At 67.7% G+C, this 14,295-nt stretch overlaps 3 protein-coding genes across 5 annotated transcripts; 2 read left to right on the top strand and 1 right to left on the bottom strand.

Annotated features, from left to right (window-relative positions):
- Positions 1-1,168: 1,168 nt before the first annotated feature.
- UNC93B1 (unc-93B1 regulator of TLR signaling) lies at positions 1,169-3,974 on the top strand. Its single transcript, XM_075712281.1, has 11 exons — positions 1,169-1,267; positions 1,352-1,493; positions 1,580-1,733; positions 1,808-1,969; positions 2,044-2,173; positions 2,259-2,352; positions 2,454-2,578; positions 2,657-2,839; positions 2,921-3,194; positions 3,441-3,559; positions 3,687-3,974. Exons 1-11 carry the CDS (start codon positions 1,184-1,186, stop codon positions 3,972-3,974), a joined length of 1,755 nt encoding a protein of 584 aa, XP_075568396.1. The 5' UTR covers positions 1,169-1,183.
- A 555-nt stretch (positions 3,975-4,529) lies between these two features.
- MAX (MYC associated factor X) lies at positions 4,530-7,359 on the top strand. Of its 3 annotated transcripts, XM_075712311.1 has the most exons (5): positions 4,530-4,592; positions 4,773-4,799; positions 6,116-6,223; positions 6,933-7,056; positions 7,146-7,359. In XM_075712311.1, exons 1-5 carry the CDS (start codon positions 4,557-4,559, stop codon positions 7,331-7,333), a joined length of 483 nt encoding a protein of 160 aa, XP_075568426.1. In that variant the 5' UTR covers positions 4,530-4,556; the 3' UTR covers positions 7,334-7,359. The 3 variants fall into 3 exon arrangements, with proteins under 3 accessions (XP_075568426.1, XP_075568427.1, XP_075568428.1); XM_075712312.1 differs by lacking the exon at positions 4,773-4,799; XM_075712313.1 differs by lacking the exon at positions 6,116-6,223.
- Positions 7,360-8,600: 1,241 nt separating this feature from the next.
- On the bottom strand, positions 8,601-12,703 carry FNTB (farnesyltransferase, CAAX box, subunit beta). Its single transcript, XM_075712274.1, has 12 exons — positions 12,623-12,703; positions 11,626-11,690; positions 11,307-11,379; positions 10,935-11,026; positions 10,339-10,485; positions 10,143-10,226; positions 9,944-10,030; positions 9,737-9,866; positions 9,466-9,598; positions 9,039-9,150; positions 8,832-8,946; positions 8,601-8,711 (listed from the first exon to the last, which is right to left on the bottom strand). The coding sequence occupies exons 1-12, from the start codon at positions 12,701-12,703 to the stop codon at positions 8,601-8,603; spliced, it is 1,230 nt and encodes a 409-aa protein (XP_075568389.1).
- Between the last annotated feature and the right edge of the window lie 1,592 nt (positions 12,704-14,295).

The following is a 14,295-nucleotide window of genomic DNA, read 5'->3' as shown; positions in this document are numbered from 1 at the left end:
GTGCGGGCCGGGCCTGGGGGTGCGGGACACTGGGGGTGCGGGACACGGGAGGTGCCGGGCGTGGGGGTGCGGGACACGGAGGGTGCCGGGTCTGGGGGTGCGGGAGCGGCCCCTTTAAACACCCCCGTCCCGCCCGCCCGCCCCATCCGAAAGAGGAAGAGTCGCCCGCCCCGCCCCCGCGGCTCCGCACCGGGTATCGGGGAGCACGGGGCTGGGTGCGGGGCCTGGGGGTGCTGGGTGCAGGGTCTGGGGGTGCTGGGTGCAGATGCTGGAGGTGCTGGGTGCAGAGGTGCAGGGTCTGGGGGAACTGGGTGCAGGGCACATGAGTGCAGGGGTGCAGGGTCTGGAGTGCTGGGTGCAGGGTCTGGGGGTGCTGGGTGCAGATGCTGGAGGTGCTGGGTGCAGAGGTGCAGGGTCTGGGGGTGCGGGGTGCAGGGCACATGGGTGCAGGGGTGCAGGGTCTGGGAGTGCTGGGTGCAGGGTCTGGGGGTGCTGGGTGCAGGAGTGCAGTGTCGGGGGAACTGGGTGCAGGGCACATGGGTGCACAGTGTAGGGGTGCAGGGGTGCACAGTGCTGGGTGTTGGGGTGCAGGACACAGGGTTGCTGGGTGCAGGATCTGGGGATGCTGGGTGCAGGAAGGGGTGCAGGGTCTGGGGATGCTGGGTGCAGGGTCTGGGGGTGCGGGGTGCAGGGCACATGGGTGCAGGGGTGCAGGGTCTGGGGGTGCTGGGTGCAGGGTCTGGGGGTGCGGGGTGCAGGGGTGCAGGGTCTGGGGGTGCTGGGTGCAGGAGTGCAGGGTCTGGGGGTGCAGGGTGCAGGGCACATGGGTGCACAGTGTTGGGGTACAGAGTGCAAGGGTGCAGAGTGCTGGGTGTTGGAGTGCAGGGCACGGGTGCAAAGCACATGGGTGCGGGGTCTGGGGGTACTGGGTGCAGCAGTGCAGGGTCTGGGGGTGCTGGGTGCAGGGGTGCAGAGCACACAGGTGCACGGTGTGGGGGTGCAGGGTGCAAGGGTGCACAGTGCAGGACACAGGGGTGCAATGCATACAGGTGCAGGGTCCTGGGGTGCTGGGCCCATGGGTGTAGCTCTGGAGGTACAAGACACATGGGTGCAGGGCTCGGGTGTGTCAACAGGGTCCCCCCACCCCTGTCACCATCCAGGGCCCCCCCCCAAAGAGGCAGTGATGGAGAAAGACCCCAGCTGCTACCAGGATGCGGCCAAGACGGTGGCAGGTGACGGGCTGGGCACCGAGGGCATGGAGACGCAGGTGAGGCTGGGGGCGGGGGGGACACCTGCGGGGGCCGGGCCCTCAGTGGCCATCCCCAGGGCTGACGGCCAGCGTCACCCGCAGCTGGACGATTTTGTGGGTGCTCACCCCGACTACAACGAGGAGGAGGAGGAGCAGAAGTATTTCCGCCGCAAGCGCCTCGGCGTGGTCAAGAACGTGCTGGCCGCCAGCCTGGCCGGCATGCTCATCTACGGTGTCTACCTGGGTACGGTCCTGCCCCTCCCCGGGGACCCCCCACCATGGTGTTGGGGGGCACGGGGCAGGGGGTGACGGCCGCTGGACCCCCCCCAGGCCTCCTGCAGATGCAGCTGATCCTGCACTACGACGAGACCTACCGGGAGGTGAAGTACAGCAACATACAGCTGGAGGACATCGACCGCAAAGTCCTGATGGGCATCAACGTCACCCCCATCGCGGCGCTGCTCTACACGCCCGTCCTCATCAGGTACGACGCCGCCCGCGCTCCCCCGCCGGCACACCGGCACGGGCGCCCACGCTTCCCCCTCCTTGCCCCGGCAGGTTTTTCGGCACCAAGTGGGCCATGTTCCTGGCGGTGGGGATCTACGCCCTCTTCGTCTCCAGCAACTACTGGGAGCGCTACTACACGCTGGTGCCCTCCGCCGTGGCCATCGGGGTGGCCATCGTGCCTCTCTGGGCCTCCATGGGCAACTACATCACGCGGTAGGCAGCGGGGGGGATGGATGGACGGATGGGGGACGGACGGGGAGCACCAGCTGACCCGCTGTGCTACGCAGGATGGCCCAGAAGTACTACGAGTACGTCAACTACAAGGAGGAGCACGTGCAGGAGCAGCAGCGGGCACCGCGGGGTGCCTGCAACGCCTACGTCGTCGTCTTCCAGACCATCTTCTACGCCTGCTTCCATGTGAGCGCGGGCGGGGCGTGCGGCACGGGCAGGGGGCCGTGCCAGGCAGCTCGGCGCTGAGCTCCTCCTGCTCTATGTCTTGCAGCTGAGTTTCGTCTGCGCTCAGATGCCCATGCTCTTCTTCCTCAACAACTACCTCTACCAGCTCAACCACACGCTCTTCGGGGTCAAGCACTGCGGTGAGCACATGGGCGCGGGACGGCGCAGCGGCGTGGGATGGCGCGGTGGCACGGGGACCTCCCCGACTGGGGCTGAGCCGTGGCGTGTGCCCCTCCGGCAGGGACCCTGAGCCACGGCACGCTGCCCGGCTTCAACAAGACGGTGCTGCAGAGCCTGCCCCGCAGCATCAACCTCATCATCGTGGAGAGCGCCCTGATGGCAGCCGCCTTCCTCGCCATGCTGGTGGTGAGCGCCGGGGCGGGCAGGGGATGAGACGGGACGGGACGGGACACCGGCAGCGCCTCACCCACGGCCACACGGCAGGTCCTGGTGCTCTGCGGCTCAGCGTATCGGCCCACAGAAGAAATCGACCTGCGCAGCATCGGCTGGGGGAACATCTTCCAGCTGCCCTTCAAGCACATGCGGGACTACCGCCTGCGCCACCTCTTCCCCTTGTTCATCTACAGCGGCTTTGAGGTGCTCTTCGTCTGCACTGGCTTCTCCCTGGTAGGGCGCGGGGACGGGGCAGGGGGGTGACAACACAGGGACAGCCCTGTCCAGGCGACGCTGAACCTGTCCTTGCTGCAGAACTACGGTGTGTGCACCCTGGGGCTGGAGAAGCTGGCGTACCTCCTCATGGCCTACGGCTTCTCCGCCTCGGCCTGCTCCAGCCTGGCCCTCTGCATGCTGCGCCTGCGGCGGCAGATCCCGCTGCTGGCCGGAGCCCTCATTCACGCCACTCTCCTGGTGACTCTCTTCTGCTGGGCACCCGAGCCCCGGCACCTGGTCCAGGCGCCTCTGCTCTACACCATAGCCGTGCTCTGGGGCACGGGGAGCGCCCTCAACAAGACCAGCATTAGCAGTGAGTACCGGGAAAGTCCCCCACGCAGCCTCTCTTGTCCCCTGGCACAGCCAGCTTGTCCCCAGCTCCCCAATGCCTCCTCTCCTCGTGTCCCCTGGCACTGCAACCTGGTGGTCCCCAACTCAGACAAGGACCCACAGACAAGGAGCAGGACAGACCCACTGCGGCTGGGTCCTGCTAACAGTGCCCCGAGATGGGACACCGGCACGGGAGGGGAATACTGACAGCCGATCCCCTTCGACGCAGTCCTCCTGGGCATGCTGTATGAGGACAAGACGCGCCAAGACTTCATCTTCACCATCTACCACTGGTGGCAGGCCCTGGCGATCTTCACCGTCTACCTGTGGTCGGGGCTGCCCATGAAGGTAAGCGTGGTCGCGTGGGCAGCCATCCTCGCAGTGCCCCGCAGCTGGGGTCATCGCCTCCGGGGCCTGCTGGGCTCAGAGAGGGGGTACAGCGCCATGCCGATTCCCCCGTTTTGCCCTCCCGCAGGCCAAGCTCTCCATCATGTTGCTGACGCTGGCGGTGGCGGTGGGGGCCTACCTCTGGATGGAGCACAAGCTGGCGCAGCACGTGACGTACCGCCTGCCCCGCATCCCCCGCCCGCGCCACAAGATGCGCGGCTACCGCTACTTGGAGGAGGACGACTCGGATGAGACCGGCTCGGAGGGCGACGACGGCAGCGGCAGCAAGGATGACGACGACGACGACAACGAGCACCCGGCGGAAGCCACCAGCGGGGACGAGCTGCCAAAAGATGATGGGGAGCAGCTGGGTTAGAGACAGCCTGTCCTGCCCCACCTCTGTGGTGACCCCCTCTGCTCTCCGAACCATGGGGGGTGTCCGCAGCCCTCCCTGGCGCTGCCCAAACCCCCTCAGCGGGCCCAAACCTCCACAGGTGCCCCTCAGGCCAGGCCATCAGACCCTCTGGGACAGGCCCACAGGCCTGCAGCCCCCTGAGGTGTCACATCCAAGCCGGCCCGGCTTCCTTTTGCTCCCCTATGGCTCAATAAAATGTCTCCCGCCCGCTGCCTCCGTGCCCGCTGCCGCCGTACTCCGCCTTCGCGTCGTCGCGGCCTCGCCGCCCTCCATGAGGGGAAGCAGGCAGCAATGCCACCCAGCGGGCGGGGACTACAACTCCCGGCGTGCACCGCGCCCCGAGGCGCGGTGCACGCCGGGAGTTGTAGTCCCCGCCCCAGCTGATTGGCTGGGCCGCCCTCACTCTGGGGAATACATCACCCACAATCCCCCGCGCCGCAGAGGGGCAAGGAGGGGCCGCCATCATGTGTGCCGCCGGCGGCGCATGCGCGCTGCGGGCTGTTGTTGTGGCGGCGCGGCCCGCGGCTCACCCGGCCGGTAGCGATGAGCGACAACGATGACATCGAGGTGGAGAGCGACGTGAGTTACCGGGACACACACCCCTCCGCTTCCCCCTCCGGTGTACCGGGGAAGGGGCGGCGGAGGGTAACGTTTGGTTTCTCTCTCTCCTTCCCCACCTCTCACGGCCCCGTTTCCCGGTGCCCCCCCCCACCCCCGCCACCGCCATCCTCTTCCTCCCCGCCGGCCTTGTCCCCTCAGGAGGAGCAGCCGAGGTTTCAGTCCGCGGTACGTCGTTGCCGCCCCCGGTACCGGGAGCACGTGGGGGCGAGAGGGGCGGTGGGGGCAGTGCGCCTGCGCGGGGGTGGGGGGGGCTGAGCTTTTCGGGGGAGGGGGGGACACACTTTAGGGGTGGCCCTGTGGGGCTGAAGCTCTTGTGGGGGCAAAAGCTGTGGGGCTGGGTTTTGGGGGACACAGACACACACCTGTGGGGCCGTGTCTCTTGAGGCGGGGGGGGGGGGCGTGTGTTTAGGGGGGCACCTGTGGGGCTGGGGCTCTTGGGGAGGGGGCTGACACCAGTGGGGTTTGGGGCTTTTTGGGGAGGGGGGAGTGGGGTTGTGGGTTTGGGGGGGCTTGGGACAGTTGAGGGGGGTGTTTGCGGGGGGGAGCTGTGGGGTTGGGGCTTGGGGGGGCACGGGGTACCCCTAAGGGGCCGTGTCTTTTAAGGGGGATGTGTGATGGGGGGGGCTGTGGGGATGGGGCTCTTTGGGGACACACACCCCCATGGCGTTTGTGTCTTTTGGGTGGGGGGGAACCTGTGGGGCTGGGGCTCTTTTGGGGAGGGGGAGAATAGGGGTGTTTCCGGGGGGTGTGGGGGGGTGCATCTCTTTTGGCAGGGGAGAGACACGGAGTTTGCGTCTTTGGGGGGTGGCCATGTCGGGTCTTTTGGGGGCATTTGTGGAGGGGCGGCTGTCCCTGGGAGGGGGGCCGTGTGGGGCCACATCTTGGGGGTGTATACGTGGGGGGACCGTGGGGGGCTGTGTTTCTTGGCAGAGGGCAGATAAGGGGGGGCCTCTCTCTGGTTATTTGAGGGGGCCGTGTCCTGGGGGGGTACAGGACAGAGGACTGGGAGGTGCCACCCTCCCTTGGGGCTGTGCCGGTCCCCAGCTCTGCACCCCCGGCGGGGCTCAGGGCTGCCCCGGCAGCAGGAAGCTTCCTGCTTGCTCCGATGGGCCGGGGGAAAATGAAAGCAACCGGAGCCACCTCCTTCCCACGCCCTTGCACCACTGCTGAGGTAGAGCGGGAGGTGTCAGAGGCACCGTGCCGCCCAGCTGAGGAGGGCTCTGGGGTTCAGCTGAGCTCCTGCACCAGCTCCAGGCACCTTGTCTGGAGCTGCCAGCACAAGGTTTTGGGGTGAAGATCAGCAGCCTGGCTCCTCCTGCCCTGGCCTCTCCGCCGGGCAAAGCGCAACGGCTGCCAAAACGCTAACGAGGCTTTTCACATTCACTTCTGGCTGTCCTGCAGCACCCACGGGAGATGGGAGCAGGTCGTGGTTTCCCCCCTGGTGCCATCCCCTCAGGCTTCCCCTCTCCCTTCCCTCTCAGGCTGACAAACGGGCTCATCACAACGCGCTGGAGCGCAAGCGCAGGGACCACATCAAGGACAGCTTCCACAGCCTGCGGGACTCCGTCCCCTCCCTCCAAGGAGAGAAGGTGAGTTTGTGGAGCGTGGCGGGAGCCCGGCCACACACCCACCCGGAATCCCAGCCCGCAACGCTGAGGCCGGACGGGGATTTCCACGGCAACAACGGGAAGGCACGGCAGCAGGGCCGAGCTGCGGTTCCTTGCCCGCAGGGCCTGCCAAACAGCATTCCTGGGGGCACATTGTGCACCCCGACCCTGCCCGCTCGCTGCCGGACCGAGATACCCAGGCCCAGCCTCTGCCTGGTTTTTTGGGAAGGCCGAGAGGGCAAATCCACCTCGTGCAGCTGGATCATCTGGGCTCAGCTGCGGGGCAGCTCTGAATGGAGCGAGAATAAAGCGAGAATAGCGGCACTTTGCTTGGCGGCTGCACGGGCAGCAGTGAGGCTGTCGGCACCCTCGTGCATGACAGTGGCTTCTCGTTTCAGGATGCCACCATCGGGGACGTTTTGGCTGGGGCCGACTCTCTCGGCCCAAGCTGAGCGCCATCAGCAGGGTCCAGAAACGACCCTTCCTGGTGCCAGCGAGGCTCTGCCCCACCACGGTGGTCCCCAGTGGGGACAAGAGCTGGGTTTTGGTTCGCCCGGTGACATTGGAACAGCAGAGCAACGGCAAAATCCTTTCTGCTGTCCTGCGGGTGGGACGGGGCAGACAAAACCCCGTCAGTAACCCCAGGGCTAGGTCTTTATTTCGCCTCTGTCTTTTCCCACTATTGCAACAGGCATCCCGGGCCCAAATCCTGGACAAAGCCACAGAGTACATCCAGTACATGCGCCGGAAAAACCACACGCACCAGCAGGACATCGACGACCTCAAACGGCAGAACGCTCTCCTGGAGCAGCAAGGTGAGCGAGGGGGAGATCCCACGGGAGTCGGGGCTGGGGGGGACGCACGTACCGGAGCCCGGGGGTGACGCGGTGGCCCTGCTTTGCAGTGCGCGCGCTGGAGAAGGCCCGGTCGAGCGCCCAGCTGCAGGCCAACTACCCCTCGACGGACAACAGCCTCTACACCAACCCCAAGGGCAGCACCATCTCCGCCTTCGACGGCGGCTCCGACTCCAGCTCCGATTCGGAGCCCGACGAGCCGCAGAGCAGGAAGAAGCTGCGCATGGAGGCCAGTTAGGCACCTCCACGGCCCCCCGCTGCTGTCGGCCGTCCGGCCGCCCGCCGGCTGCGTAAGGACTCTCTCCCTTCTCTCGTAGAGGCTCTTGGACTGCAGCTTCCCAGCCCTCCCCGGCCCTTTCCCCGCTCTAACCGCAACGGCCCCGGGGGGAGCCGGCCAGGCAGGGCCTCGCAGCGCCCGCCCGACAGACTTGGGGGAGATTCGGGGGGGCCCGCGAGGAGATGTCCCCATCGCCCTCCCGCAACCAGTGAGCCCCTCTCCCCTTGGATTTTATACAGCATTTCTATTTATACCCGGGGACCACGGCAGTCCTGAGCTGAAGAGTGAGGCCGTGCAGGAGCTGGGCAGCCCCCCCTGTGCTCCCCTAAAAAGGCCAGGCCCCGCGGGGAGCTGCGCCTGCCCCCCCCCTCCTCGCCCCCACCAGCGCTGGGGGGTCTCGCTATTTATTTTCTGCGTGTGCAATTCCACCTGCCCCCAGCACCGGTGAAGAGCCGGGGGGCAGCGCCTGCACCCCTCCCTCCGCGGTGCAGAGCCAGGGGAGCAGGGCTGGGTGCTCTGCGTGTGCGTCCTGCCCCCTCCTCTTTCCCTCCCTCGCCTCCCCCCCCATCCCCCACCTCCGTGGCATTTTCTGAACCCCCGAGTCCTGTCCCCGCCCCGTAGGTGACCCCCCCCCAGCCCCGTTTTGATGCCATTCATTCCATGGATCTAAGGTATGTTGTACATACTGCCCAGAGTTGTCTTGCAAGTTAAGGCTTCCCTTTACTATAAGACTATAAATAATAAAAAAAAACCCCACCAACCCACCACCCTTATTTTATTCTTCCCCGTGGTAGCCACGTGTTCTTGGGGCGGGAGGGGAGGTGGCACCCCTGGCCGGGGCTGGAAACCACCCGAGCTCAGTGTCACCTCCTGCCCCGCGTCCCTAGGGCCGCCGGCGGTGGCACAGAGGCGGTGGCAGCTACGTGCCCTCCCCGCGCACAGCAGACGGCAGGTGTCGGTTCTGGTTTATTGATGCCAAAAGCTCTGCCGCAGCCCGTGTCCCCCTCGACCAGCTCGGCTCCTGCCGCGAGGTCGGCAGGGCGCCCGGCACGGCGGTGGGGGGCAGCGGGAGCCGGCGGCCACGGGGCAGGCCGGTTTTTTGGTATTGCTAGCACCCTGAGGACCTCGCTCTGCCCGTCCGCACCGAGATACCACGGCAGCTTCGCCCGCCGGCCCCGGGCAGGGCCGCTCCGCACAGTCTGGGGGGGGGCAGCGGGACCCCCCCTGCTTAGTCGGCAGCGGCCGCCGGCTCCAGGCTGGGCACAGGCTGCTGCAAGAAGTGCATCACCGCTCTCACCACCTTTTCCGGGGTGATGTTGTAGACGGGGTGCGTGGCCTGCTGCGAGAGCAAAGAGAGAAAGCAAGGAGGTTAATGCCTTTTCTGGCGGCGTGGACAGGCAGAGGCCAGGCAGCTCAGCCCTGCCTGCCCCGGCAGCTCCCGGCAATGCCCGGCACCTACCAGCCGGTTCTCGGGGACACCCAGGACCAGCTCGTGGTGGAGCTCGCCGCTGCCGAAGTGCTGGGCGATGGCCAGCCCGCTCAGGCAGTAGCAGGTGTGGTAGAAATCCCGGGACCTGGGAGGGGGGTGGTGGATATCAGGGTGCTGAGCAGGGGATTCGGGGCACCAGGCACCCCCCCTCTGCCCCTTCCCCGAGCTGGTACTCACTTGCCCGGCTTGTCGAGCAGCCCCCCGGCCGGGCACTGGCAGCACAGGAGGATGTATTCCTGCAGCGCCGACTGGTCAAACATCCAGCATGCCATGCTGAGTGCCGCGTCGCCTTGGGGAAACCGGAAAACCGGTGAAATGCCTGGCGGGGGGGCGTTCCGGGAAGGTGGCAACCCCCTCCCCGGGGCCTCTGCGCACACCCCAAGGAACCACCGAGGCATTTGCCCGGCAGAGCCTTGCTGCCAATAAAAATCCAAAATACGAATTCCCCCCACGATTCAGCAGCCCCCCTGGAGAACAGGGAGATGGGGACGCCCGAGTTACTCTGCACTTCGTTCCCTCGCTAAAACACCTTCATCCACCCCTGGAGATGCCGTTTTGGGGGGCACAGAGGAAAGCCGGGAGCACCCCCCCGCAGCCGACTCACCCCTGGCGTGGAGAGCGCGGTGGAGCAGGGGCAGGAGGCCGGCTTGCCAAAAGGAGTAGCAGCCATCCACCAGCTTGTTGCAGCGGCCCTGGAAGCCGCCCTCGAAGCGCATCTGCCGGCCAGTCACCCAGTGCTGCGCGGGACGGAGGGGAACGGGTGCCAGTGCGAGGACGGGGACTGCCCCGGCATCGCCGACCAGCTAAAACCCACCCTGCCCCATCCCGGCAAGCACCGGGCGAGCCGAGAGGGCTGCAGGCGTGGTGTCACTCACCAGCAAGCTCCGGAGGTTCAGCAAATGTTCTTTCTTGAGGATGACCAAGGCTGCCATGCCGCAGAAGGTGTACCCACCATGGGCCTCCATGCCCGGCACCCCACCGATGCCGCCTTCCCAATTCTGGCACCTGCGCGGGGCAGCGCGGGGTCACGCTGGCACCGACGCGAGGGGCTGGCCCCCGTCCCCGCGTACGCCGGCTCTCACCTCGCTATCCACTCGGCCGTCCCGGCGAAGAGCGCGGGCGTGAGGATGTTGGTCAGCGAGGCCACGGAAGCGGCGCAGTAGGCGCTCCTGCGGGAGACGGGCGCTGAGAGCCGCGGCACCGGCTCCCCGCCGCGGCACCCAGCCGGCTGGAAGCGCGGCAGAGCCGTTTCCCCCCTCCCTCCCCGCAGCGGGAGCCCACCTGACGTCCACCTCGCCGCCGACGTGCATGAGGAAGGAGCCGTCGCGCTGCTTCAGCGAGTGCAGGTACTCCAGCAGCTTCTTCCTGCGTGAGCCAGCGGGCTGCGAGGAGGGGCACGAATCCTGCCCCCCCCCGCCCCCGGCACCGCACCGGCTGGCCAGACCCCCTCCCCGCACCGCCGGCGTGCTGACCGTACCTGTCGATGACGCCGAACGCCTCCTCCGTGCCGATGATGCAGAGCGCGTTGACGGCGGCGTAGGTAGGGGCGAGGTGGGGGTGCTGGCCGGGACCCCCCCCAAAGCCGCCCTGGGGGCTCTGGCAGCGGCTCAAGAACTGGCAGACGCTGCGGAGGGGGCAGGCGGAGGGTGAGGACAGGGCCCGGTGCTCCCCCCCAGCACCCGGTGGGGTGATTTTTGGCACCTGGATGAGGGAGACCCCCTCCTCGCCCCGCTCTGTGGCGGGGGCTCCGTGGCTCGCGGTGGGACAGGGGCCAGCCTGGCCCCCGTTAAACCCCCAATTCCCCCCCCCGGGGGTTATCTCTCTCTCTCCCCCCCATCTCCGTCCATCACAAGACACCGGAGCACGAGGCGCTGGCTGGAAGAATGGGCGGCATTGACAGCGGCGGGGAGACAAAGCGCTCCTTTGCTCCTGCCAGCACGCGGGGACAGCGGGAGGTGGCACCTCCGGCATCACGCGCGGGGCCTCCGGCCGCAGCCGGATCCGTGGCGGGGGGACCCCAGGCTGCCGTTGCGGTCCCCCCAACCCAGCTCTTGCCACGCCGGTGCCACTTACTCAGAGGCGACCGACTGGGGAATGGGCTCGTCCAGCAGCTCCAAGCTGTGCAGGATCCAGTAGCAGAGCCAGGGGCGGCTGGCGTCCAGACACTGCGGGGACCAGAGGGGACGGTCAGGGCGGCCGGGGAGCGGTGCAGGGCCTGGGGTGCAGGCAGGAGCAGGCAGAGCTCCCGCCGGAGAGCGTACAGGCAGGAGAAGCCTCAGAGCTGCTGCTCCGGAGCATCACGGCGGGGGTGAGCGTGACCCAAGGGGACACTAAGAACCGCTGCCTTTGCCCCGGGGCCGGCAAACGCCCGGTGACAACTCCGGCAGCGGCCCCGGGGCGAAGGGCGGAGCGGGGAGCCGGCAGCACCGCCGGCATCACAGGTACCTCGTAGGCTTCGGTCAGCTGCCGGAGGCCTCTCTTCAGGTAATGGAAGTGCTTCTCCCGCTGCAGGACGAATCTGGAAGACAGGCAGGGCAGGGCTCAGCCGGCAAAGCGCCGGCAGCCGGGACAGCTTGAGGGGACGCGAGCCCTGAGCCGACGCCAACGCGTCCTTCGACGCTTGCGTCTGGGAGAAGGAGCGGGATCCCACGCCAACGCCGCAGGAGCGGCCAGGCCCTCGCTGCGGGTCTCAGCGGGCGCTGGAGTCGCCAATTTGGGAGGGAGTTAATTATTGTTACCGAGAGTTTCTGCCGCGGGAACTTACTGTGAGGCGTGATGGTTCGTCTTGCAGGCGTCGAAGACCTCTTGCACGATGTCTTCCACCTTGGTCTGCCGCCGGTCGCGGCGTGGAGGCGCAGGGGGTGAGGGCAGGGGGGGGACAAAGACGGCGGTGAGCGCCGGGAAGCGGCTCTGCCCTTCCCAAACTCAGTCCCCGCCGAGCCCCCCGGCTTTCTGCCAGGCTGGGGAGGGTCCTGCCCCATCCCAGGGCTTTATCCGGCTCACGGCCGCTCCCGTGACCGGCAGCATCGCCTTCTCCGGGCAAAGCAAAGCGACCGAAAGCCGCTGGGGTCCTGCCTGCTCGCGGAGCGGCTTAGCGGGAGCTGCCGAGGAGCTTTTGCGCCCGGGATTAGGCGAGGACGCGAGCACCGCGCGGCGTCGCTTGTCAAACGCAGCCGTTTTTAGCGACGGAGTTCGGCCTCCCGCTAACGCCGGGACGGCGCTGCTGGGAAACCCGGGATTCGCGGCACCGTCCCCCTGTTTTAGACTTGAACTTAACACGCCGCTGGGGCCGTCCCAAGCCGGGATAATCCTCCTGGATGCCCAAATAACCACCCCGGGCATCGTTGGGGGCATCTCCGCAGCCTCGTGGGCGAGGAGCGGCGGCGGCATGGGCGGCCTCGCCCGCGGGCACCGCGCCGGGCCGGAGGCGAGCGGGAACCCCGTGGATTAAGAAACCCCCGCCGCCGCCTTTCACCCCGTCAGGGCCCGTCCCGGTGCCCACGGGAGAGCGTCGGCAGCGCCGGGGTGGGATCAGCCGTGGGGGGGGGGCTGGTTGTCCCCCAGGACCCCCTCGCCCACCCCGCGGAGGAGGCCCAAGGGTGCCACGGCCGCCGGTGGGCGCCCCCCCCCGCCGCCCCCCAAGCCCGGCGTGGGGCCGGCGAGCGGGGCGGGGGCCGCCCAGCCCCGCAGCCCAGCCCGGTTCACCGCGCCCGGCCCCGGAGCCGGCTGTCCGTCCCCCCCCCCGCCCCGGCGCCCCGCACCTGCTCGGCGGAGGTGGCGGTGCGCAGCCCGTCGTCCCGCAGCCGCCGCCGCCCGCCCGGGGAGGGGGAGGCTCCCGCCATGCTGCGGGCGGCTGCCGCCGGCGGGGGCAGCGGGACGACGGCGGCCGGGCGGGGACACGCGGCCACGCCCCTCGCCCCGCCCCTTCCCCGCCTGGCCCCGCCCCTTCCCCGCCTGGCCCCGCCCCTTCCCTCCGAGCCCCGCCCCGCCGCCGGGCGCGCATGCGCGGGGGAGGGTGGGAAGAGGGGGAACCGGCTGAGGCGCGCGAGAGCGTGCTGCGTCACCGCGCCGTGACGTCGCGGCGGGGCTAAACGCTTGGCGCGCTGCTTCGCCCGGCCTTATGGTGTCGTCGCCGCGCTGCCTCGCGTCATCGTGCCGCGGCGCGCTGCCGCGCCGCCTGTTGCGTCACCACGCTGCCGCGCCGTGTTTTGTGTCGTCACGCTGCCGCGTTGCGTTACATCATTGCGCTGCCGCGCTGGGTTTTGCATCGTCATGCTGCCGCGCTGTGTTACATCGTCACGCTGACGCGCCGTGTTGCATCATTGCGCCGTGTTACATCGTCATGCTGCCACGCCGTTACATCATCACACTGACGTGCCGCGTTGCATCATCGTGCCGTGTTGCATCATCGTGCTGCCACGCTGTTACATCATCACGCTGACATGCCGTGTTGCGTCATCGCGCTGCCGCGCTGTTACATCATCACGCTGACATGCCGTGTTGCGTCATCACGCTGCCGCGCTGTGTTACATCATCACACTGACATGCCGTGTTGCGTCATCGCGCTGCCGCGCTGTTACATCATCACACTGACATGCGTGTTGCATCATCGCGCTGCCGCGCTGTTACATCATCACACTGACATGCCGTGTTGCGTCATCGCGCTGCCGCGCTGTTACATCATCACACTGACATGCGTGTTGCATCATCGCGCTGCCGCGCTGTTACATCATCACACTGACATGCCGTGTTGCGTCATCGCGCTGCCGCGCTGTGTTACATCATCACACTGACATGCCGTGTTGCGTCATCGCGCTGCCGCGCTGTTACATCATCACACTGACATGCCGTGTTGCATCATCGCGCTGCCGCGGTGTGTTACATCATCACACTGACATGCCATGTTGCGTCATCACGCTGCTGCGGTGTTTTGCATCGTCACGCTGCCGCGCCATGTTACATCATCATGCTGATGCGCCATGTTGCATCATCACGCTGCCACACTGTGTTACACCTTCACGCTGCCGCGCTGGGTTTTGCGTCATCACACTGCCACACCGCATCATCGCACCGGAGCGCTGCATGGCGGCGGCGTGCTACGTCATCGGGCCGCGGTGCTGCGTGACGTCATCAGACGGCGGCACCGTGTCGTCGCCCCGTGCCGCGGCGCTGCCTCGCACGAGGCAGGGCCTCAGCGCCCGGTGGCGCGTGAGGGCCGCGGGGCTGCGACACGGGGTGCTGCAGCGCTGCCCCGCTGCACCCTCGTCTGCTGCGTGCTGCACCCCGGCACCCAGAGCTGCACCCAGTGCTGCACCCATCACTGCACCCTGGCACCCAGAACTGCACCCAGCGCTGCACCCAGCGCTGCACCCAGCACTACCCCCCAGCACCCAGCACTGCCCCCCAGCACCCAAAACTGCACCCAGCACCCAGC

The sequence above is a fragment of the Pelecanus crispus genome, chromosome 6, assembly GCF_030463565.1.
Source record: "Pelecanus crispus isolate bPelCri1 chromosome 6, bPelCri1.pri, whole genome shotgun sequence".
Taxonomy (NCBI): Eukaryota; Metazoa; Chordata; class Aves; order Pelecaniformes; family Pelecanidae; genus Pelecanus; species Pelecanus crispus.
This window is presented reverse-complemented; position numbering and strand designations above follow the sequence as displayed.

Bases quoted from the DNA above. Each gene is read 5' to 3' on its own strand.
- UNC93B1 (XM_075712281.1), top strand. From the start codon at position 1,184: ATGGAGAAAGACCCCAGCTGCTACCAGGATGCGGCCAAGACGGTGGCA. The intron at 2,174-2,258 runs GTGAGCGCGGGC...TATGTCTTGCAG, and splicing joins TCTTCTACGCCTGCTTCCAT to CTGAGTTTCGTCTGCGCTCA. The intron at 3,560-3,686 runs GTAAGCGTGGTC...GCCCTCCCGCAG, and splicing joins GGTCGGGGCTGCCCATGAAG to GCCAAGCTCTCCATCATGTT.
- MAX (XM_075712311.1), top strand. From the start codon at position 4,557: ATGAGCGACAACGATGACATCGAGGTGGAGAGCGAC. The intron at 4,593-4,772 runs GTGAGTTACCGG...TTGTCCCCTCAG, and splicing joins ACATCGAGGTGGAGAGCGAC to GAGGAGCAGCCGAGGTTTCA. The intron at 4,800-6,115 runs GTACGTCGTTGC...CTTCCCTCTCAG, and splicing joins AGCCGAGGTTTCAGTCCGCG to GCTGACAAACGGGCTCATCA.
- FNTB (XM_075712274.1), bottom strand. From the start codon at position 12,703: ATGGCGGGAGCCTCCCCCTCCCCGGGCGGGCGGCGGCGGCTGCGGGAC. The intron at 11,027-11,306 runs GTACCTGTGATG...TGGTCCCCGCAG, and splicing joins AGCTGACCGAAGCCTACGAG to TGTCTGGACGCCAGCCGCCC. The intron at 10,031-10,142 runs GTGGGCTCCCGC...CGTCTCCCGCAG, and splicing joins GGCGGCGAGGTGGACGTCAG to GAGCGCCTACTGCGCCGCTT.